The 23,973-nt window shown below is 50.4% G+C and overlaps 1 protein-coding gene across 2 annotated transcripts; it reads left to right on the forward strand.

The window, feature by feature from the left end:
- Positions 1-861: 861 nt before the first annotated feature.
- On the forward strand, positions 862-22,582 carry LOC144609680 (septin-4-like). 2 transcript variants are annotated; one of them, XM_078428184.1, is made up of 11 exons: positions 862-938; positions 3,192-3,288; positions 8,090-8,176; positions 8,462-8,585; positions 13,048-13,182; positions 14,598-14,715; positions 16,086-16,187; positions 17,196-17,292; positions 18,312-18,474; positions 21,241-21,331; positions 21,777-22,582. In XM_078428184.1, exons 1-11 carry the CDS (start codon positions 936-938, stop codon positions 21,855-21,857), a joined length of 1,098 nt encoding a protein of 365 aa, XP_078284310.1. In that variant the 5' UTR covers positions 862-935; the 3' UTR covers positions 21,858-22,582. The 2 variants fall into 2 exon arrangements, with proteins under 2 accessions (XP_078284310.1, XP_078284311.1); XM_078428185.1 differs by lacking the exon at positions 8,090-8,176.
- The last annotated feature ends 1,391 nt before the right edge of the window (positions 22,583-23,973 follow it).

Genomic DNA, 23,973 nt, shown 5'->3' on the forward strand with positions numbered 1-23,973 from the left:
GCGATCTACCCCGGGTCAGGGCTGGTCGAAAATCCTGCGGCTTTTGGGGCTTCCCGACGTCGGTCTCAACCCGAGACTGCAAGCTCCTTGATGTTAATGTCCGCAGACCACGGTTGGAGGGTCAATCCCAGGCAAGGAATCGGCTCTGAAGGTAAGTCCTCGCCCCGCGGTTAGACTCAAACTCAGTAAGGCGAGGCACAATTGCCCAGTGGGTGTTTTCTTTAGACCTACAGTGCACTCAGGAGCAGGAAAGAACCAACCCGTCCCCCATCCTTCTCTCTTTCAAACTTCCTCCCTCCCGCCCCTTCTTCCGCCCACCCTCCTCTCCCTCCGTTCCCTCATTCTCCTTCCCCAATCTCTATCCCTTCCCCGTTCCCTCCTTCCCCCTCCCCTGCCCCTTCCGTCTCCCCCTTCCCCACTCCCCTCCCCCATTCTTCGCTCTCCTTCCTTGCTCTTCCAGTGCTTCTGAGACATGGTGCGTGTGTGTATGTATGAGTGTGCTTTCGTTTGTGGGTGTGCTTCTGAGAGTGTGTGTACGTGTGCTTGCGTGTGTTTGTGCGTATGTGTGTGTGTGCGCCTGAGAGAGTCTGTGTTCGCGTTTCTCTGTATGTGTGTGTGTACGTGTGTGTGTGTGTGTGTGTGTGTGTGTGTGTGTGTGTGTGTGTGTGTGTGTGTGCGCGTGTGCGTGCGTGTGTGTCTGTGTCTCTGTGGCTTTGTCTGTGTTTGTGTGTGTACACATACCTGACAGACCCGTGCGTGTGTCTCCGCGCAGCTATCTGCGTGATTCTGGACGCGTAGATAGTAACGTGCGTATGCCTCAGTTTCACCCCTTCCTGTAGCTGTGAGGAAGTGCAGATCAGTCTGAGCGAGTTGCAGCAGGGGAGAGACGTCTACAGGGACAAGGACAGACGGAGAGACGGAGGGAAACTTGCAACATGGTGAGTCTGGATTGATGACGCACACATAGAAAGTGAATTTCCCTCCCCACCGTCCCGTCACGCACACTTGCACACACACACACACACACACACACACACACACACACACACACACACACACACACACACACACACACACACACACACGCACGCACGCACGCACGCACGCACGCACGCACGCACACACACACACACACCCACACACACACACACACACACACACACACACACACACACACACACACACACACGGAGCAGGGACAGAATGAAGCTCCCTCCCCTCCGCACCGTCCCGTCTCCCTCACACACACGGGGATCAGACACAGAATGAAGCCCCCTCTGCGCCGCCCGTCTCTCTCTCACGCATTTTCCCAGGGTCAGACAGTGATGTTCTCTTTGCATTGCCCCGTTTCTCTCTCTCACACACACACATGGGGTCAGACACACACCGAGTGGAGCTACCTCCACATCCCGCTCTCGGATGATTATTCAGGTTATCTGTACCATCTCTCACCCTGTGTCTCAGAGTTTGCAAACAGGAAAACCACATCCTGCATCTATCGCACGATGTGTCTGAGCAGGAAGCTGCCAATGGCTGATAGGTTGCGAACGGTGTTACGAGACTCTATACTCTTACTGTCCACTTCTCCCTCCGATGTGCTCTCTACCCGTTTCCCTCCCCCCTACGACTGTGTTCTCTAACTGTTCCTCTTCGCCCGCTAAGTGCGCTTTGTTTCCCTTCTCCATCTGAGTGTGCACTCTGACCACCCTTTCTCTCCCTGACTGTGCTATCTAATGGTAACTTCCTTCTAACACTAACTGTGCTCTCTAACAGCTCCCCGCACTCTGACTGCGTGCTCTAACACTTTCTCTTCTCGTTCTGACTGTGCTTTCTAACTGTACCCATTCTGCTCCTGACTGTGTGCTCCAAGTGTGACCCTTCAGCCTCAGTCTGTGCGTTCACTTTGATTATCTTTTCCCCTTGACTGTACATACTAACTGTTAGAAACATAAAAACATAGAAAAATAGATGCAGGAGTAGGCCTTTTGGCCCTTCGAGCCAGCGCCGACATTCAATATGATCATGGCTGATCATCATAGAAATCAGTATCCCATTCCTGCCTTTTCCCCATATTCCTTGATTCCTTTAGCCCCAAGAGCTAAATCCGCCTCCCTGTTGAAAATATCCAGTGAATTGGCCTCTACTACCGTCTGTGGCAGAGAATTCCACAGATTCACAACTCTCTGGATGAAATACAATAGTTTTTCCTCATATCAGTCCCAAATGGCCTACCTCTTATGTGGTTCTAGACTCCTCCAGCATCGGAAACATTGTTCATGCTTCTAACCTGTTCAATCCTTTAAGAATTTTGTAAGTTTCTATAAGATCCCCTCTAATCCTTCTAAATTCCAGTGAATACAAACCCAGTCGACCCATTCTTGCATTCCGCCATCCCGGGACTTAACCTGATGATCCTACGCTGCACTCCCTCAATAGCGATAATGTCCTTCCTCAAATTAGGAGTCCAAAATTGCCACAATACTCCAGGTGCGGTCCCTCCAGGGCCCTGTATAACTGCAGTTGGACCTCCTTGCTGCTAAACTGCTTCTCCGCTTGTGTGCTCCAGCTGTGACTCCCTTCCCCCTCTGACTGTGTGCTCTAACTCTTTCCCTCCTTCGTCTGGTTGTGCTCTCAAACTGTTCCCGTTTGTCTCCCTCACTGCTCACTTTAACCATGAGTCCCTTCACCCTCCGACTGTGTGCTCTGACATCTGACTCTGCACTCTAACTGCTCCCTTTCTCAATGCTACTGTGCTCTCTAACTGTCCCTCTGACGGCTTGTTCAAATCGCGAGTCCCATCTCCCTCTGACTGCGCTCCAACTACAGCTCGTCCTCTGAATGTGCCCTCTACTGTCCATATCTCACCCTGAGTGTGCTATCTGCCTGGCCCTCTCTCCCTCTGAATGTGTCCTCTGATCGTCCCCTTCTTCCTCTGACTGTGCTCAAACTGTCCCCTTCTCCCTCTGAGTGTATTCTCTAATCTTTCCACTTGTCCGTCGAACCATTCGCTCTCATCCGTTCCTCTTAGCCCTGACCGTACTTTCGAATCCGAGCCTCTTCTCTCACTGACTGTGCGCTTTAACTCCATCTGACTCCAACTGTCTCCCTTCTCCCACTGATTGCATCTTGTAAATTTCCCCCCACTCTCATTCCATCACTGCGTGCTTTAACCTATATTTTCTCCTCCCCAGGACCCCGCAAAGGAATATGTAGTATTTGGCTATCTACCCAACCAGCTCCATCGCAAATCCGTGAAGAAGGGCTTCGATTTCACCCTCATGGTCGCAGGTAACCCCCCACTCCACAACACTACACCTGACCTCTCACCTCCCCACCTGACCCCTTCCCATCTACACCTGACCGCTCACCTCTACCAAGGATACCTCACCTGTGCCCCTGACACCTCAACTCTACAAGTCCCCCTCACCTCCACATGACCCCTCACCTCTACATCTGACCACTAACCTCTACACCTGTTCTCTCACCTCTACTCCTGATCCTTCATATATACCTGATCCCTTACCTCCACGCCTGACCCCTCACCTCCACACCTGACCACTCCTCTCTACACCTGCCCCAACACCTCTACCGCTGACCTCTCACCGCTCAGCTCTAACCCAAATCCCTCACCTGACAGCTGAGCACTACCCCACCCCTCACCTCTACACGACCACCTCACCTGTACAACTGATTCCTCACCTTTACTCCTACCTCCATGCGACCCATCACCTCTGCCCACGAAACCTCACCTCGACACCTGACTCCTCCCCTCTACACCTGAACCCTCACCACTACGTCTGACCGCTTACCTCTACTCCTGACCCCTCACCTCTACCCGACCCCTCACCTCTACACGCCCCCTCACTGGTACACTCCCCATTTACATGACCCCCTCACATCTACGCCTGACCCCGCACCTCTATTTCTGACCCCTCACCTCTACACGACCCCTCCCCTCTACACGACGCCATCATCACGACATGACCCCTCACCTCTACGCCTTACCCCTAACCTCCCCAACTAAACCCTCACCTCTACCCGTGAGATCTCACCTACATAGAAACATAAAAACATAGAAAATAGGTGCAGGAGGAGGCCATCCGGCCCTTCGAGCCAGCACCGCCACACGTAGTAATCATGGCTCATCATCCAAAATCAGTACCCCGTGCCCCACCTCTCTCCATATTGCTTAATTCCACTAGCCCTCAGAGCTCTATCTAACTCTCTCTTAAATCCATCCAGTGATTTGGCCCTCTGTGGCATAGAATTCCACAAATACACAACTCTCTGGGTGAAAAGGTTCCTTCTCACCTCAGCTTTAAATGGCCTCCCCTTTATTCTAAAACTGTGACCCCTGGTTCCGGACTCCCCCAACATTGGCAACATTTTTCCTGCATCCAGCTTATCCAGTCCTTTTATAATTTTATATGTCTCTAAAAGATCCCCTCTTCTCCTACTAAACTCCAGTGAATACAAGCCTAGACTTTTCAATGTTTCCTGATATGACAGCCCCACCATCCCAGGGATCAATCTCGTGAACCCACGCTGCACTGCCTCAATTACAAGGATGTCCTTCCTCAAATCAGGAGACCAAAACTGCACACAATATTCCAGGTGCTATCTCACCAAGGCCCTAAACAACTGCAGAACAACCTCTTTACTCCTATAGTGAAATCTTCTCGTTACGAAGGCCAACATGCCAGTAGCTTTCTTCAATGCCTGCTGTACCTGCGCGCCAACTTTCAGTGACTGGTTTACAAGGACACCCAGGCGTCGCTGCATTTCCCCATTATCTAACCTGACACCATTGAGATAATAGTCTGCCTTCTTGTTTTTGCCGCCACAAGCTCACATTTATCGACATTATACTGCATCTGCCATGCATCTGCCCACACACTCAACTTGTCCAGTTCAACCTGCAACCTCCTAACATCCTCTTCGCAGTTCACTCTGCCACCCAGCTTTGTGTCATCTGCAAACTTCCTAGTGTTACTTCTAATTCCTTCAGCCAAATCATTAATATATATGGTAAATAGTTGCGGCCACAACACCGAGCCTTGCGACACTCCACTCGCCACTGCCTGCCATTCTGAAAAGGACCCGTTTACTCCTACTCTTTGCTTCCTGTCTGCCAGCCAATTCTCTATCCATGTCAACACCCTACTCCCAATACCATGTGCTCTAATTTTGTTCACCAATCTCCCGTGTGAGACCTTATCAAAGGTTTTCTGAATATCTAGATACATTACATCCACTGGCTCCCCTTCATCCATTTTACTTGTCACACCCTCAAAAAATTCCAGATTAGTCACTCATGACTTCCCTTTCATAAATCCATGCTGACTTGAACTTATCCTTTTACTGCTGTCCAAATGCACCGTTATTACTTACATCTTTAATAATTGACTCCAGCATCTTCCCCACCACCGATGTCAGGCTTACTGGTCTGTAATTCTCCGTTTTCTCTCTCGCTCCTTTCTTGAAAAGTGGGATAACATTAGCTACTGTCCAATCCATAGGAACCGATCCTGAATATATTGAACATTGGAAAATGATCATCAATGTGTCCACTATTTCTAGAGCCACCTCCCTGTGTACTCTGGGATGCAGACCATCAGGCCCTGGGGATTTATCAACATTCAGTCCTATCAGTCTACCCAATATTATTTCTCGCCTAATGCAATTTTTTTCAGTTCCTCTATCCCCGAGATCCTCTGTCCTCTAGTACATCTGAGATTGTTTGTGTCTTCCTTAGTGCAGACAGATCGGAAGTACCTGTTCAACTCTTCTGCCATTTCCTTGTTATCTATAATAATTTCGCCCGTGTCTGCATTCAAGGCACCCACATTTGTCTTTACTAATCCTTTTCTCCTAACATATCCACAGAAGCTTTTACTGTCCTTATTTATATTCTTGACCAGCTTCCCCTCGTACATCTTTTCAGCCCGTATTGCCCGTTTTGTTACCTTCTGTTGTCCTTTGAAAGTTTCCCAATCCTCTGGCTTCCTGCTACTCTTTGTTCTACAACGAACTCACCTATTCCATTGACCCTGACCCCTCATCTCTACATCTGACACCTCACCTCTACCGCTGACCCTTCACCTCCACGACTGACCCTTGAGCTCTATACCTGACCCCTCATCTCTACACTTGACTCCTCACCTCCACCGCTATCCCTTCACCTCTACGCCTCTCCCCTCACCTCTGCACCTGCCTTCCCACCACTATGCCTGCTCCCTCACCTCGACCACTAACCCCTCACCTCTACCCCTGACCCCTCACTTCGATCGCTGACCCATCAACACTACCTAGACAACTTACCTCTACACCTGATCCCGCACCTCTACACCTGACCCATCACTTCTACCCCTGACCCTTCACCTCTGCACCTGTCCCCTCACGTCTGCACCTGCCCGTTCACCACTTCACCTGCTCCCTCACCACGACCCCTGACCCTTCACATCTCCCCTCCCCCCTCACCTCCACCGCTGACCCCTCATCTCTACCTCGACCCCTTAGCTCTACCCCTGACCCCTCACCTCTAACCCCGCACCCTCACCTCTCCACCTGACCCCGCACCTCTAGACTTGACCGTTACCTCTTTCCCTGACCCAGACCTCTACCCCTGACCACTCACCCCTACACCTGACACCTCACCTCTGTATTTGATCCGGCATCTCTTCCCCTGACACCTCACCTCTATTCCTGACAGCTCACCTCTAACCGTCCGCTAACCTCCACAAGACCCTTACCTCTACACGACCACCTCAACACTCTACCTGATTCCTCACATCTACCCCTGACTCCTCACCTGCATACGACCCCCTCACCTCTATCACCGAACACTCACCACCTCTATACCTGAGCTCCCTCCTCTACAACTGAACATTCCCTTCTACATTTGAACGCTCACCTCTACCCCTGGTTCCTCACCCCTAACCATGACCCCTCACCTATACCCGATCCCTCACCTCTACAAGACTCCCTTACCTCTACACGACAAATTCACTTCTACATGATCTTCACCTTTACACCTGACCCCTAACCTCTACACCTGACCGTTAATCTCTACAGCTGACCCTCACCTCCACACATGACCCCTCACCTATGCCCCTAATCCCTCACCTTTACCTAAACCCTCTCCTCTACACGACCTCTCCCCTCTACACGACCCATCACCACTACATGACTCCCTCACCTCTGCACCTTACCCTTAAACCACACCTAATCCCTCATTTCTACCCGTGAATATCACCTCTACATCTGGCCCAACTCTTCCATTGACCCCTCACCTCTATACCTGGCCCCTCACCTCTGCACCTGACCCTCACCTCTACCCCTGACCCTTCACCTCCACACCTGCCCCCTCACCTCTACATCTGCCTCCTCGGCACTACACCGCACCTCTACACATGACCCGTCACCTCTTCCCGTGACCCCCACATCTACCCCTGACTCCTGACCCTACATCTGACACCTCAGCTCAGCATTTGATCCGTCACCTCATCCTCTGACCCTACACATCTACCCCTGATTCCTCACCTGCATACGTCCCCCTCACCTCTACCCCCTCACCCTCACCACCTCTATACCTGAGCCCTTTCCGCTGCACCTGAACCCACCCTACTACATCTGACCCCTCACCTCTACCCCAGACCCCTCAGCCCTACCACTGACCCCTCACCTGTACTCGATCCCTCACCTCTACACGACATACTCACCTCCAAACGACACATTTACTTCTACATGACCTTCACCCCTGAACCCGCGCCTCTACAACTGTCCCACCTCTTCCATTCGCCCCTCATCTCTACCACTCATCCCTCACCTCTACCTCGACTACTTACATCTACAACTGTCCCCTCACCTCTACACCTGTCCACTCACCTCTACACATGCCCCCTCACCACTACTCCTGCTCCGTCATCTCGACCCCTGACCCTTCACCTCTACCGTTGACCCTCTACCACTGACCCCGTCGCCTCACGTGACTCCGCACCTCTACCCCTGACCCCTCAACTCTCCACCTGACCCCTCACATCTACCCCTGACGGCTCACTGTAAAATAGCCTCACGGTTTTTTCGTCAGGGGAATCCGGACTGGGGAAATCAACCCTCATCGACAGCCTTTTCGTGACTGACCTTTACAAAGAACGATGTATTCCAGATGCCATGGGTAAGACTTTTGCTCGGATTCCTTGTTCCGAACGCCCCCCCCCCACCTCCCCACACCCCAGCCCCCTCCCCCCCCCCCACCCCCCACCCCCACCACCACCATTAACTGGTAGGCTCATCCGTCCCCTGTTCGAATACATAACATGAATCTTGGGTCGGTGAGAAGGTCCGGACCCCCAGGAATGTGTGCGTGTGTGCGCGATGGGACAGCGCAGCGCGAATCTCACTCTATGTGTGCCTGACTCCCGGGAACAGTGTGGGCTCACTATATTCATGTAATCCTCAGAGAGGATTCCAAAAACGATGACGATTACCAAACACGCAGTGGACATTGAAGAACGCGGAATCAGGGTCAAACTTACCATCGTGGACACACCAGGATTCGGAGACGCGGTCAATAATTCCGACTGGTAAGCTTCTGAAGCAGCGGGTAGAAAACCAGGTCATTTTGCCCACCGAGTCCGTGTTGTTCCCATCCATTGATTCTCTCCGATTTTCGTGCATTCTCCCCAAATTGCCGTCTGCTCCCAACAACATTTTAACCTCCGACCGCAGGTTAAACTAATCTCCTCTGCCTGCACATGGTCTGTGCATATCTAAAAGTCTCTTATACGCCACTATCATATCTACCACCACCCGACAGCACATTCTAGGTACTCAATGTCAATGATTTCGACGAGGGCATCAAAGACTTTGTGGACAAAATCGCGGATGATACGAAGATGGGCGGGACATGGGTAGTGGAGAGAAAGGGAAGCCAGTGGATGTAGTGTATCTAGACTTTCAGAATGCCTTTGACAAGGTCCCACACGGGAGATTGGTGAGCAAATTTAGAGCACATGGTATTGGGAGTAGATTGGTGAAATGGATAGATAATTGGTTGGCAGACAGGAAGCAACGAGCAGGTGTAAACGGGTCCTTTTCAGAATGGGGGGCAGTGGCGAGTGGAGTGCCGCAAGGCTCGGTGTTAGGGCCGCAACTATTTACCATATATATTAATGATTTGGATGAAGGAATTAGAAGTAACACCAGCAGGTTTGCAGATGACACAAAGCTGGGTAGCAGTGGGAACTGCGGAGAGGATGTTCGGAGGTTGCAGGGTGACCTGGACAGGTTGAGTGAGTGGCAGTATTAGATTAAATAGTTTCTTCTGCAGTTTTATAGGGACCTGGTAAGACCACACTGGAGTATTGTCCACAGTATTGGTCTCCTGATTTGTGGAAGGACATCCTTGTAATTGAGGCAGTGCAGCGTAGGTTCACGAGATTGATCCCTGGGATGGCTGGACTGTCATATGAAGAAAGATTGAAGAGACTAGGCTTGTATTCACTGGAGTTTAGAAGGATGAAAGGCGATCTTTTAGAGACATATAAAATTATAAAGGACTGGATAAGCAGGATGCAGAAAAAAGGTTCCCAATGTTAGGCGAGCCCGGAACCAGGGGCCACAGTCTTAGAATAAAGGGATGCACGGGTTACTGATTGTGGATGATCAGCCACGATCACAATGAATGGCGGTGCTGGCTCGAATGCCCGAATGGCCTCCTCCTGCACCTATTTTCTATGTTTCTATGTTTCTAAAGCAGGGGCTCTGCAGAAAGACACGAATTGAATTGAATTGAATACTTTATTGTCACATGTGACAATTTACACTTGAAATTATTTGCTTGCATACCCAAGGGTCTTACAAAGTTACAAATTCCCCCCGAGCAACGTCGCCCTTTGTTCTTGTACCCTCCCTCACGGCGGGCCTCCCATGCCGGATCCACATTGTTCTTCCCCCTCCCTCACGGTGGTTCCCCCACGCTGGGTCCACCTATGATCTTGACAGCGGCATCCTCACTTCTGCATGTCCCTCCAATTCCATCGTCGACCGCCACGCCGACCTCTCCACGCACGCAACCGGGTCTTCTACAGACGCCTCCATGGCTCCGACCCAGGCCCCAGCCGCGGGCTCCGCAGACCCAGCCGCTGGCTTCGTCGATCCGCGAGGCATCAACCCTATTCTCAAGGTTCCACCTCCGGCCTGCGAGACCCGGGCTATGGCCCGCGATGCTCCACCAATCGGCCATTCGGCCATTTTTGTGAATCCGGTCCCAGCACTCCCCAGTCCCTTTGCCCCTCCGATTTCTGAATCCTCTGCATTTATTCTACGCCTCTATTTTTACTACCAAAGTGCATGACTCCACACTTCGCTACGCTGTATTCCATTTGCCACTTCTTCGTCCACTATCCCAACCTGTCCAAGCGGAGGTGCCGCCGAGAAGCCGAGGCCAGACCCTCTTGTTCTGGCAACATCCTCGTAAATCTGCTTTGTACCTTTTCCCGCTTGTCAACACCATTCATGTATCACGGTGCGCAGAACTGAGCACAATACTCTAAATGTGACATCACAAACGCCTTATGCAACTGCAACATGACCTCCCAACTTGTATACTGATGGCCAATGTGCTAAAAGCCTTTTTGACCACCCGATCTACCTTGATCTGTCCTGGGACCACTGTTGATTGTTATATATATATAGTATATAAATGACTTGGAAGTAAATGTTGGTGAGTAAGTTTGCAGATAACATCAAGATTGCTGGGGTCGCGCACAATGAAAAAACCTGTGAAAGTATACAGCGCGGGACAGAGATCAGCAACAGATATTTGGGGAGAATGGCAGATGGGGATTGAATCTGAGCAAATATACGATGTAGCACTTTGGTAGGTCGATTGTAAGGGGAAAGTATTTAGTTAATTGCAACACCCTTTTCACCACTGATCTACAGAGGGATCTTGGTGACCAAGTACATAGCCCCCTGAAGGCGGCACACTTTTGAAGTATTTGAAGGGCCGCTTTGATCAACTGCTATAGCAAGAATGTCTTTAAGCTGGCAAGAGTGTAAACTAGATTTACAAGGATGCCGCCAGGAATCGAAAGTCTGTGCTAATGGAAACGGTTCGGCAGGCTTTATTCCTTGCAGCGCAGGTGGATGAGTGATCACAAAATGCTAGAGTAACTCAGCAGGTCAGGCAGCATCTCTGGAGTGAAGGAATTGGGTGGATGAGGGGTGCATGAGGGATGATCTTATCGAGGTGTATTAAATCACAAGGGAAATAGATAGCATGAATACGTCAAAATTAGGGGTCAAAATAGGCCATTTAGGACTGAGATGAGGAAAATCTTTTTCACCCAGAGAGTTGTGAATCTGTCGAATTCTCCGCCACAGAAAGCAGTGGGGGGCAACTCACAGGATGTTTTCAAGAGAGAGTTAGATAGTGCTCTTCACCCTATCCGAATCAAGGGATATGGTGGAAAAGCAGGAACGGGGAGCTGATTTTAGATGATCAGCCATAGAATCATAGAAACATGAAAAATAGGTACAGGAGGAGGCCATTCGGCCCTTGGAGCCAGCACCGCCAGTCATTGTGATCATGGCTGATCGTCCACAATTAATAACCCGTGCCTGCCTTCTCCCCATATCCATTGATTCCACTCGCCCGTATACCTCTATCTAACTCTTCATCCAGTGATTTGGCCTCCACTACCCTCTGTGACAGAGAATTCCACAAATTCACAACTCTCTGGGTGAAAAAGTTCCTTCCCACCTCAGTTTTAAATTGCCTCCCCTTTCTTGTAAGACTGTGGCCCCTGGTTCTGGACTCGCCCAACATTGGGAACATTTTACCTGCATCTAGCTTGTCCAGTCCTTTTATGATTTTATTTGTTTCTATAAGATCCCCTCTCATCATTCTAAACTCCAGTGAATACAAGCCTAGTCTTTTCAATCTTTCCTCGTATGACAGTCCCGCCATCAATCTTGTGAACCTGCGCTGCACTGCCTCAATTACAATAATGTTCTTCCTACAAATTAGGAGACCAAAACTGTACATAATCATATCAAATGGCGGTGCTGGCTCGAAGAGCAGAATAGCGTACTCCTGCACCTATTTTCTAAGTTTCTATGTCTAGTTTCTATGAACGGTCTTTTCCCCACAGAGTAGGCGAATAAAGAACGAAAGGAATAGATTTGTGAGAGGGGCCATATTTAATATGAACCTAAGCTACAACCTTTTCACACAAAGGCTGGTGGGTATATGTATCTATGCCAGAGGAAATCGTTGCGGCAGATTCTGTAACAGCATTTGAAAGACATTTGGTCAGGTACATGGAAAGGAAATAGGCCAAACGAAAACAGGTGAGACGTGGCATCTTGATTGGCACGGACAAGGTGGGATGAAGGCACCAGTTTCCGTGCTGTATGCCTCAGTGCACCTGTCTTTGGCTGTCGAGAGTCAAGAGTGTTTAATTGTCATATGTACCAAATGGGAACAATGACATTTGTACTTACAACATTATATTAGGTTTGTGAACACAGTATTCAATAGATAATACAATATATTAAACAATAGAATTACAATTAAATCAATATTTGGTGCTAAACAAAGCAAATGTCCCCAGTGATACAAGACAGATCCTAATTCAGCGGTTAGTTGATTATTGAGAAGAAACTGTTCCTGGAAATGGTTTTCAGACTCTTGTACCTTCTTCCCGTAGATGCAAGTGAAATGAGAGCGTGGCCAGATGGTGTTTGGTCTTTGATGACGCTGGCTTATTTTTTCCGACAGCAGCTTCTGCAGATCCCTTCAATGGTGGGGAGATCAGTCCCCAGATGGACTGGACAATGTTCACCACTCTCTGTAATCTCCTTCATTCCTGTGCATTCACGTTTCCGAATCAGGCCGCGATGCAAGCAGTTGGTGTGCTCGCTATCGTCCAACATGCAAAAGTTCTAGAGAATGAATTGTAGATAGTGTCAATGGTGGGGAGGAGCTGGACTGTGTGATGGACTGGACTACATTTACAACTCTCTTTGATTTCTTGCTAGCTGGCAACCTATCGTGGCTTACATAGATGAACAATTCGAACGTTATTTCCAGGATGAATGTGGCCTCAATCGCAAGAACATCCAGGATGATAGGGTCCATTGCCTCCTTTACTTCCTATCTCCTCTAGGCCATGGGTATGTAGAGCGAATGGGAAAGAGAACGAGTGGGGGAGAGAACGAGTGTGAGAGAGAACGAGTAGGAGGGAGAACGAGTGGGATAGAGATTGAGTTGGAGGGAGAACGATTGGGAGAGGGAGAACGAGTCGGAGAGAGAACAAATGGAAGAGGGAACAAATGGGAGATAGAACGAGTGGGAGATGGGGATGAGTGGGAGAAAAGGAGCGAGAGAGGGGGGGGATCTCTTCTCCCTTCTTTTAAACGGTGGGTTGGGAGGAATGGATGGGAGCAGGGGGTAAGATATTTGTGGCGGGGCGGGGGCTGGGTGGGTAGGTAGGTGATAATCAAGAGCTGGGAGCCAGGTAACAATCGTTCCTCCAAACCCCAATTCAATGGGGCAGGAGCCAAGGCCACACTAAGTAGAAATCGATCTGCCCTCAAACCCCGATCTACCTGCGACACCACATTCACGGAAGTCTAACCCAAGGAGGGGTCAATGGCAAATTGTAGGAGTGAATTTTGTGCTATTTCCCGAACCTTATTTCTGGATCTACTCAGATAGGCACTGACACAAACTAAAACAGCTCATTGGTGAGTCCATCGAACAAGTCGGGTTATTGAAGGCCTTAGAAGTGCGCCCCGATATCCGTGGCTAGCGGAGTGAATACAGACATAGGATACGGGTATGGCACAAAATATCACAGCATTCCCTCATACACAAATCCAAACCTACGGGTCAAGAGCCAAATCTACAACAGAGAGATATCAACACCCTAACCTCATTTCATGGGGCAAGATGGACTCTTCCAACTTCTGTCAAAAGGCCAAGAGCCAAGTCTATCCCAGGGAATTATTGGTCCATCCAATTCCATTCAAATCTACCTAATATCCACCAATCAATGGGCAAGCCATGTCTAAATCAGCAGGGAGTGGTTCAACTCCAAGCATTCAACTGGGTAAGAGCCTTTCCTCCAAGTTGAGATAGAACGCCCCGACCCCAATCAATGGGTCAGACCCAAGTCTATCCCAGGATGAGGTTGACCGCCAGCCCCATTCAACGAGGCAAGGGCCAAGCCTACGCCAGGGTGAGATGGACCTCTAAAACTCATTGAACGCATAGACATTCTACCCCAGAGAGAGATATCATTGCTTCTATGGGGCAAGTCTAAGTTTACCAACGGTAGAAATCGATCTTCTCCAGCCCCATTCAGTAGAGCAAGAACCAACTTGACCCGAGGGTGAGCTTGATCTTCAAATCTCATTCAAGGTGGAAAGAGTCATCCACCCCAGGGAGCGACGGGCCTCCGAATCCTATAAAATGAGTCAAGACCCAAGACCAGCCAGAAAGCCAGGGCTGGATGAGATGTGGAGAGGGAGGTTGGGGCGGACCTCTCCTGACCTGGTGAACACCCTGTGCATCTCCATTTCCCCAGGGTCAGGCCTCTGGACCTGGAATTCCTGAGGGCCGTACACGAGAAGGTGAACGTCATCCCCGTCATCGCCAAGGCCGATATGCTCACCCCCCCGGAGGTGGAGAGAGCCAAACAGAAGGTGAGGCTGGAACCACTTGAAAAGTTGGTATCCCACAGAGATGAGGGGAGAAGGTTTGGGAAAGCGCCGGACCCTCAAATGTGAGGGAAGTCTGTCTTGGAACTTGCGGGACCCTCGAAGATAACGGAGAAGGTTTGGGAGTGTATGGGACCACCGAAGACGAGGAGAGGGGATCTGGAAAAGTGTCCTTCAGATGTGAGGGAAAGCTGTTTGGGAACTTGTGGAGCCCCAAGGATGATGGGCGATGGTCTGGGAATGTTTCAGACACCGGGAGATGAGGGAAGCCAGGGACTCCTACAAATGAGAAATGACTGTCTAGGGATGTGTGAGACCCCCCACTGGAGTGTTGAGGGGATCTAGCTAGGAGCATTTCGGATCTCCAGAGATGAGAAGAGGTGGTGAGCCCCCAAGGGTGAGGGGAGAGGGTTTGGGAAGGTTTTGCACTCCCGGATACGAGGGAAGGGTACCTGGGAGTGTGTAGGACAGTCACAAATTAGGAGAGAGGGTCTGGGAAGGTGTGGAACCACGCAAATTGAGGGAGAGGTGTTTGGTGCATGGGTCGTCCAGAGATGTGGGGAGACGCTTTGAGAGTATATGAGGCCCCAGGAGATGGGAAAAGTGATTCTGGGAAAGTGTTGGACCATCAGATGTGGCTGAGAACTTGTGGAACGTCGAGACATGAGGTGCAAGCGATACTCTAACTTCACCGGAGGCATCTCCCAAAAGGTGTGCGAAAGGGTGCGGCGCATATCTTGGCCTGGCGGAAGCCCGGGATTCAGATCTGTGAATCCTCCCTCTCTTCTCCCACACATCCCTGCTGGAGATGGAGGGTCCGGGTGGAGCATCCACAGGAAACATCTTAGAAATCAAGAGATCGGGGGATATCTCAAAGGATGGGGACTGGGAGACATACAGGAGATCAACAGATCAATGAACACCTTGGACATCTTGGAGGGAGGGCGATTGGAGGATATCCTAGATATCTAAAGATCGGGCACAACCTGGAAGATCAGAAGACATCCTGCAGCTCAGGGGACCAGATAACATCCTGTTTAAATGGGAATCATGAAATCGGGGTCATCCTGGAGTTCAGAATAACAGGAAATATCTTGGCGGGATGGGTATCGTGAGATCAGGGGACATCATGAGGGATAAAGATCAGATTCTGTAGATCAGGGAAATATCCTGGAGATCAGAGCATCACGGGACATCCTGGAGGTCAGAAAATCAGGAGAAATCCTAGAGGGAAGTGGAGATGGGGGAAGGGGACACGCAAAGGACGAAGGAGAGACCCCCGGATCTCAAGGGAAGGCGAGAGGCGGGTGGGGGAGGAGTAGGGAGAGGTCAAACTCTTTGTTGTCCCATCGTAGATTCGGGAGGAGATCAAGGAGCATGGGATTCAAGTCTATCAGTTCCCTGAGTGCGACTCGGACGAGGAGGAAGAATTTAAACAGCAGTACCAGGAGTTGACGGTGAGTCCGGCGGGGCACGGTGGAAGAGCATGCTGGCGGGGGGGGGGGGGGGGGGGGGGGGGGGGGGGTTGGGTGGATATAGGGGTAAGATGGAGGGAGGGGAAATGAGGGAGGAAGGAATGAAGGGGTAGGACGAAATGGGATTGAGGAAGGGAGGCTGAGGCGTAGGAAGGAGGGAGGGGAGGAGGGAGGGCAGGATTGAGCTTCCCAGAGAGAGGAGGAGGAGCGGGCTGGTGGAGAGATGGAGGAGGAGAGATGATCGGGGGGGAGTGGGAACATACAGCGGGGAGGGACTGGGGTCTCCCAGGGAGGGAGGGTGGAGAGGGAACCGGGAGGTGGGGATTGCGGGTAGGGGCATCGGATAAAGAGGAAGAGTTTAATCAGTAATATCAGGATAATGAGTCGGGGTGGGGGCAGACGGAGATCCCCTGTGGGGGGGGGGGGAGTGAGGGAGCATCCCGGGGGGGAATGGGGGAGTTTCCTGGGGGACTGAGTGTCCTGGAGAGTGAGAGAGCATCCGAGGGATTGAGATAGATCCTGGGGGGAGCGAGCATTCCGGGAGAATTGAGGGATCTCCCCAGATACCGCAGGAGGAATGAGGTATCTCTCCACCTGGGAGAGAGAGGGAGGGAGGAAGGGGATTGAAGGAGGGGTGAAGGAGCATCTCAGATGCAGGATGAGGGACTGAGGTATCTCCGCACCGGTGGGAAGGGAGGGGAAGAGAAGATGGGAGGGTCGGGTCGGGAGAGGGATGGGGGAAGTAAGTAGGAAGGGGGGTGAAGGTAAAGGGAGGGGGGGGAGGCTCAGGGGGAGGAGAGAGGATTGATGGGAGGGAGCACCCCAGCTCCCTGCGGGATCACTCCATTGGCTGACGGAGAGCGAGAGTAGGAGGGAGGGCCGCAGGTGGAGGGGGCGAAGAAGGAGGGTGACGAGGGAGGCAAGGTTGGAGGGGGAAGGGGGGTGAAGTGTAAGCTGGAACCTGACACCGTGTCTCACTCCCGCCCGCAGGACTGCACCCCGTTTGCGGTGGTGGGAAGCAGCACACTGGTCGAGAGTGAGGGGAGACACGTCCGGGGTAGACTCTACCCCTGGGGAGTCGTTGAAGGTAGTTCTGACACTGGACTGGGGGAGGGGCAGGACCTGGGGTGCTGCGATTGGTCAGGGCGGGAGCTCAAGGGCCTGGGATTGGTCAGGGCGATAATCTGCACCTATGAATGGGTAGACCTGGAGACCATGCACTATAATTAGTCTGGAAAACAGGGCCTATGGTTGGCCAGGTCCAGATTGCAGGGCCTCATGAATGGCCCGACCTGGATTCCAGGCTCCATGATTGTTAGAATTTGTTCCCAGGCTCTGTCATTTGCCACACCAATATTCTCGGAACCATCGAGAGATACAAAAGCGGGTCCTGAGCTTCCTGGGGGGCAGGATTACTTGATAACTTCAAGTCTCTCTCCATACCTCCCCAATGCAAGTCGTTACTAGTTTCAAAGTCGTCTTGTTCAGTCTCATTGTCTGTACTCATTCTCACCTTGCAAATAGCTAACAATGACCAGATCCCTTTATCATCGTTACTTTTTTCATATATCTTCATTCATTTGTTCTATATCTGTCGACATAACCGTCAAGATCAGGCTGAAGAAGCGTCTCGACCCGAAACGTCACCCATTCCTTCTCTCCCGAGATGCTGCCTGGCCTGCTGAGTTACTCCAGCATTTTGTGAATAAAACCCGTCAATATCTCTCATTTCTCCTGACTCTCAGTCTGATGAATGGTGTCGACCCGAAGTCACCTCTTCCTTTTCCCCAGTGATGCTGCCTGACCCGCTGAGTTTCTCCAGCTTTTTGTGTCTATCTTCGGTTTAAACCGGCACATTCTCGGAACGGGGATTAGTTAGGCCTTAATCTCATCCCTGTGATTGGCTGGCTTGGATCCAGGTCTCTTCCTCGGTCAGGTGCAAACATTCTATTATCTTTGGTCAGGCCGAGATACTCTTCCCCGCGATTGGCTGGGATGGAGCACACGAGTGTGGGTGGGTAAGCTGGTGGGATTTGCGGAGTCCTGTCTCCCCATGTGGTGACCACCACCTCTCTCTCTCCCCCCATCTCCCTCACCCTGAGCCAGTGGAGAACCCTCTACATTGTGACTTCAACAAACTGCGGAAGGTTCTCACCCAGAGCCACCTCCCTGACCTGAAGGAGGTGACACAGGATGTGCACTACGAGAATTTCCGGGCCCGCTGCCTCAGGACCCTGGGCCGCGGGGGTGGCCGTGAGCGGGGACGCAAGTATGCTTTCCCTCACTCGCACCATTCTCTCACACCCTCCCTCCCACACTCGCTCTCTCTCTCTTCCTCGCTCCCGCCCTATCTTTCCCTCACCCACCTCCCCCTATTGCTTCTATCCTACCGACTCCTCCTCCTCCCTATCTCTCCTCTGGTCCTCCCTCCCCAATTCCCATCAACCACTCTTTACCATCCCGTCCTGAATCTCATCTGCCCCACTCCCACCTTCGCCTCATCAATCCCTCCCCTCCTCTATCTCTTTCTCTTGCTTTCGTTCCTACCCAGCCCTCGCCATACCGTTTCATTAAGTGTATATTTTTTGATGAATTTAAATCCTCTGGCTCTTGTGGCCAGATTCCAACATGCGTATCCGATCGATCATCCATCGAGAGTTTGAGGGAGCGAGAGTGTACAGATATTCCTCTCAGAGAGAGGGAAAGAGGTAACAGTGGACATTGGACCGTTGGAAAATGATGCAGGAGAAGTGATAACGTTGAATAACATTGTTTTGGCAGAGGAGTTGAATAACGTTTTTGCATGTCTTCACTGTGGAGGACTCCAGGAACGTGCCTGAAATGCAAGAGAGTCAGGGGGTGGAAGTTAGTGGAGTGGCAGTTATGCTTGGGAAGCTGAAAGAGCTGAAGGTGGATGTCAACTCAACTGCATCTTAGGGTTCTGAAATAGGTGGCTTTGGAGATTGTGGAGACATTAATAGTGATGTTTCGAGAATCACAAGCGTTAGGATAGGTTCCAGACTATTGGCAAATTGCTTTACAAGAAGGGTGCAAAGCAGAATTTTGGGAACCTTTGGCCAGTTAGTCTGACTTCAGTGGTTGGAAAGATTTTAGAGTCCATTATAATGGATGAGGTTATGAAGTACTTAGAAGTTCACGATAATATAGGCCAAAGTCAGCACAGCTTTATGAAGGGGAGAACTTGCTTGCCAAATCTGCTGGAATTCTTTGAAGAGGTAAATAGCAGGACAGACAATGGAGACTCAGTAGATGTTGTTCACTTAGATTTTCAGAAAGCCTTTGGTAAGGTGCCACACATGATGCAGCTAAGGAAGATGAGAGCCCATGTTTCCTCCCACACTCCAAAGACGTACAGGTGTGTAGGTTAATTGGCTGGGTAAATGTAAAAAAAATTGTCCCTAGTGGGTGTAGGATAGTGTTAATGTACGGGGATCACTGGGCGGCACGGACTTGGAGGGCCGAAAAGGCCTGTTTCCGGCTGTATATATATGATATGATATGTATCAAAGGGCAGATGCTAGCATGGATAGCAGGTTGTACAGTTTTGGTCTGCTAATTTGAGGAAGGACATCCTTGTAATTGAGGCAGTGCAGCATAGGTTCACGAGATTGATCACTGGGATGGCGGGACTGTCATGTGAGGAAAGATTGAAAAGATAGGTTTATATTCATTGGAGTTTAGAAGGATGAGAGGGGATCTTATAGAAACATATAAAATGATAAAAAGGACTGGACAAGCTAGACGCAGGAAAAATGTTCCCAATGTTAGGCGAGTCCAGAACCAAGGGCCACAGTCTTAGAATAAAGGGGAGGCCATTTAAAACTGAGGTGAGAAAAAACATTTTCACTCAGAGAGTTGTGAATTGGTGGAATTCTCTGCCACGGAGGGCAGTGGAAGCCAAATCACTGGATGGATTTAAGAGAGGGTTAGATAGAGCTCTAGGGGCTAGTGGAATCAAGGGATATGGGGAGAAGGCAGGCACGGGTTATTGATTGGGGACGATCAGCCATGATCACAATGAATGGCGGTGCTGGATTCAAAAAAATAATCTGCAAGATGAATCGGTCGTAAAGAGCCCAGGTCTAGAATACAAAAACCTGGATGTAATGCTGAGGCGCAGGCCAGGCCGCATGTAGAGTATCGTGAGCAATTTTGGGCACCATATCTGAGGAAGGATATGCTGGCCCTGGAGAGGCTCCAGAGGAGATTTACAAGAATGATCCCAGGAATGAACGGGTTAACTTATGATGATCATTTGATGGCACTGGGGTTTTACTGGAGCTTAGAAGAATGAGGGAGGAACTCATTGAAACATACCGAATAGTGATACGCTTGGATAGAGTGGTTGTGGAGAGGATATTTCCATTAGTGGGAGAGTCTAGGATTAGAAGTTGAGAAGGAATTCCTTTATTCAGAGGGTGGTGAATCTGTGGAATTCTTTGCCACAGAAGGCTGTGGAGGCCGTCAATGGATACTTTTATAGCAGAGAAAGATTCTTGATTCGTATGGGTGTCAGGGGTTATGAGAAGGCAGGAGAATGGGTTGAGGAGGGAGAGATAGGACGGCCATGATTGAATGGCGGAGTAGACTTGATGGACCAATTGGCCTAATTCTACTCCTATTTCTTATGGTCTTACGTTATTCCTTCTGAGAGAAATGGACAGTGGGTCACAGATATCCCCATGAGAGAGGGAGGGACTGAGAAACACTGGTCAGTGTATGGATATCCCCCTGAGAGAGGGGAGGACTGAGAAACACTGGTCAGTCTATGGATATCCCCCTGAGAGAGGGGAGGACTGAGAAACACTGGTCAGTCTATGGATACCCCCCTCTGAGAGGGAGGGTCTGAGAGACAGTGGTCAATATACAGATATCCACCTGAGGGAGAGGGACTGAAAAACACTGGATATCCCCGAGAGAACGATGGAGAAGCATCGATCAGTGTACGGATATGTCTGAATTCATAATCCATCGGGAATTCTTTCTATTTGAGTCTCTGTTATTCCACCAACAGCAAGATCTCCCGTCAAAGCATGTCTGATGCGTCCATCGCAATGTTGCCCGTGTCTGAGACTGAGAGACTGCTTCAGGAGAAGGAGGAAGAGGTGAGAGTGGAGGGAGAGAGATGATGAGAGGGAGGGGTGCGAGAAAAGAGAGAGGGAGATGGAGAGAGAGGGAGTGACAAAGAAGGAGTGAGAGAGTGATGGTGGGGGAGAGAGAGAGGGAAGTCAGGAGAGATGGGGAGAGGAGGTGAAATGGTTGGTGTGGGCAAGGTAGTGGTGGGGAGCGGTTGAGAGGGGAATGAGGGAGAGCGGGTACTGGAGGGCATTTGGTACAAGGAAAGATGTGCAGAAGATGGGCGAGGGAATGGGATGGGCGTGAAGGAGCGTGCTTTGGCAATTAGCACCCACCCCCACAGCTTGCCCTCCACATTCATCCCCTCCCTCAACCCATTCTTCCCTCTTACCCTGCTAATAACCCATCAGTGCTGCACCCTCTCCCCTCCCTCACGCGGCCACTGACAGGTTCTCTCTCTCATTCAACCCAAAGTTGCGACGGATGCAGGAAATGCTGCAGAAAATGCAACTCCAGATGCAGCAGAAACAAGGAGAGCAGTCGGACACCCTGTGAACAATCGTGGGTCCTGGGACATCCCTCAGTGGCCCCTCCTCCCCCAGCACTCTGCTTCACTGGCTGCATCTACGATGACGTTAATCCAGGTCCCAGTGACCTCTTTACCCCACATCATATCCCTGATTATCCGACGTTAATCCTGCTCCGATTGTCCCCTTTGCCCATCGCCATGTCACTGACTGTATCCCTACTGACAATAATCCTGTTACTGACTGTATCCCTGCTGTTAATCCAGCTCCGCAACACCATCCCCGTGACCCCTCTCCCCATCACCGTTATTGACTGTATCCCCGCTGTTAATCCAGCTACCATGTATCATCCCTCAGAAACCTCACCCAGCGACATGATACTGACTGTATTCCCGCTGATGTTAATTCAGCTCTATCACTGACCCCTGCCCCCAGCAACTGATACTATCCCCGACATTAATCCAGCTCCCACATCGTCCTTCAGCGACCTCTCTCCCACAGCGTCCTGTCATTGAATGTATCCCCGCTGATGTTATTCCAGTACTTCAGTTTCAGCGGCCCTCTCCCCTCATGCCATCACTGATTGTATCCCAGCTGATGTTAATCCAGCTCTCAGTGACCACTCCTCCCAGCACCGTGTCACTGACTGTATCCCTACGTTAACTGTTTCTTCATATCAGTCGCAGTTTTATAAATTACTCTGAACAAATTTGTATTTTGCCTCAAAATATTCTTTAATAAAAAAAGACATGTCCAACAGTGAAGTGTACTTGTCAAAACTTATACGGCTAAAAATTAGGACCATTGTCACTTGGCATCTACGTTCCGAGTAACATATTCACCTGAGACACCAGTCAGTGTCAGGATATCCCTGAGAGAGCGAGTGACACAGATACAGATGTCAGTGTAGATATCCCCTCCCCGCCGAAAGAGGAACTAAGTGTCACCAGTCAGTGTACAGATATCCCTTTGAGAGAGGCACTGAGAGACACCAGTCAGTGTATAGATATGTCCCGAAGAGAGGAGTGAGAGACAGAGTTAGTTTGTAGATATCCCCGCGAGAGGGACTGACACCAGTCAGTGAACAGAGATTCTCCTGAGAGAGAGACAGGGACACACAGTTTACGGATATCCCCAGAAAGGGAGGGACTGAGATACGCCAGTCAGTGATCAGACATCCCCCCGATAGACAATAGGTGCAGGAGGAGGCCATTCGGCCCTTCGAGCCAGCACCGCCATTCAATGTGATCATGGCTGATCATTCTCAATCAGTACCCCGTTCCTGCCTTCTCCCCATACCCCCTGACTCCGCTATCCTTAAGAGCTCAATCTAGCTCTCTCTTGAATGCATTCAGAGAATTGGCCTCCACTGTCCTCTGAGGCAGAGAATTCCACAGATTCACAACTCTCTGACTGAAAATGTTTTTCCTCATCTCTGTTCTAAATGGCCTACCCCTTATTCTTAAACTGTGGCCCCTGGTTCTGGACTCCCCCAACATTGGGAACATGTTTCCTGCCTCTAATGTGTCCAACCCCTTAATAATCTTATACGTTTCGATAAGATCCCCTCTCATCCTTCTAAATGATAGAGGGCTGGAGAGACTCAGGTTCGTGAAAGGATATTCCCCAGAGTGGGAGAGAGAGGTGGGGGGGGGGGGGGGGGCTGCTCTGAGAGACACCGATCAGTAGAGATTTCCCCCTGAAATAGGGAGACGGACTGAGAGACACCAGTCGATGTACAGAAGTACCTAGGAAAGAGGGACTGAGTGACACTGGTCAGTTTAGATATCCCTCTGAGTGAGTGAGGGGGATTGAGAGACAGTGTACTGATATCCCCCTGAGAGAGAAGAATGGAGAGTCACGCAGAAGTGGAGAGAGGGTGAAAGCGGACATCTGGAATTGAGAAGGATGAGGGGGGATCTTATTGAAACATATAAGATAATTAGGGGATTGGACACATTAGAGGCAGGAAACATGTTCCCAATGTTGGGGGAGTCCAAGAACAAGGGGCCACAGTTAAGAATAAGGGGTAGGCCATTTAGAACGGAGATGAGGAAGAACTTTTTCAGTCAGAGAGTGGTGAAGGTGTGAATTCTCTGCCTCAGAAGGCAGTGGAGGCCAGTTCGTTGGATGCTTTCAAGAGA

Source organism: Rhinoraja longicauda, chromosome 34 (assembly GCF_053455715.1).
Source record: "Rhinoraja longicauda isolate Sanriku21f chromosome 34, sRhiLon1.1, whole genome shotgun sequence".
Classification (NCBI taxonomy): domain Eukaryota; kingdom Metazoa; phylum Chordata; class Chondrichthyes; order Rajiformes; family Arhynchobatidae; genus Rhinoraja; species Rhinoraja longicauda.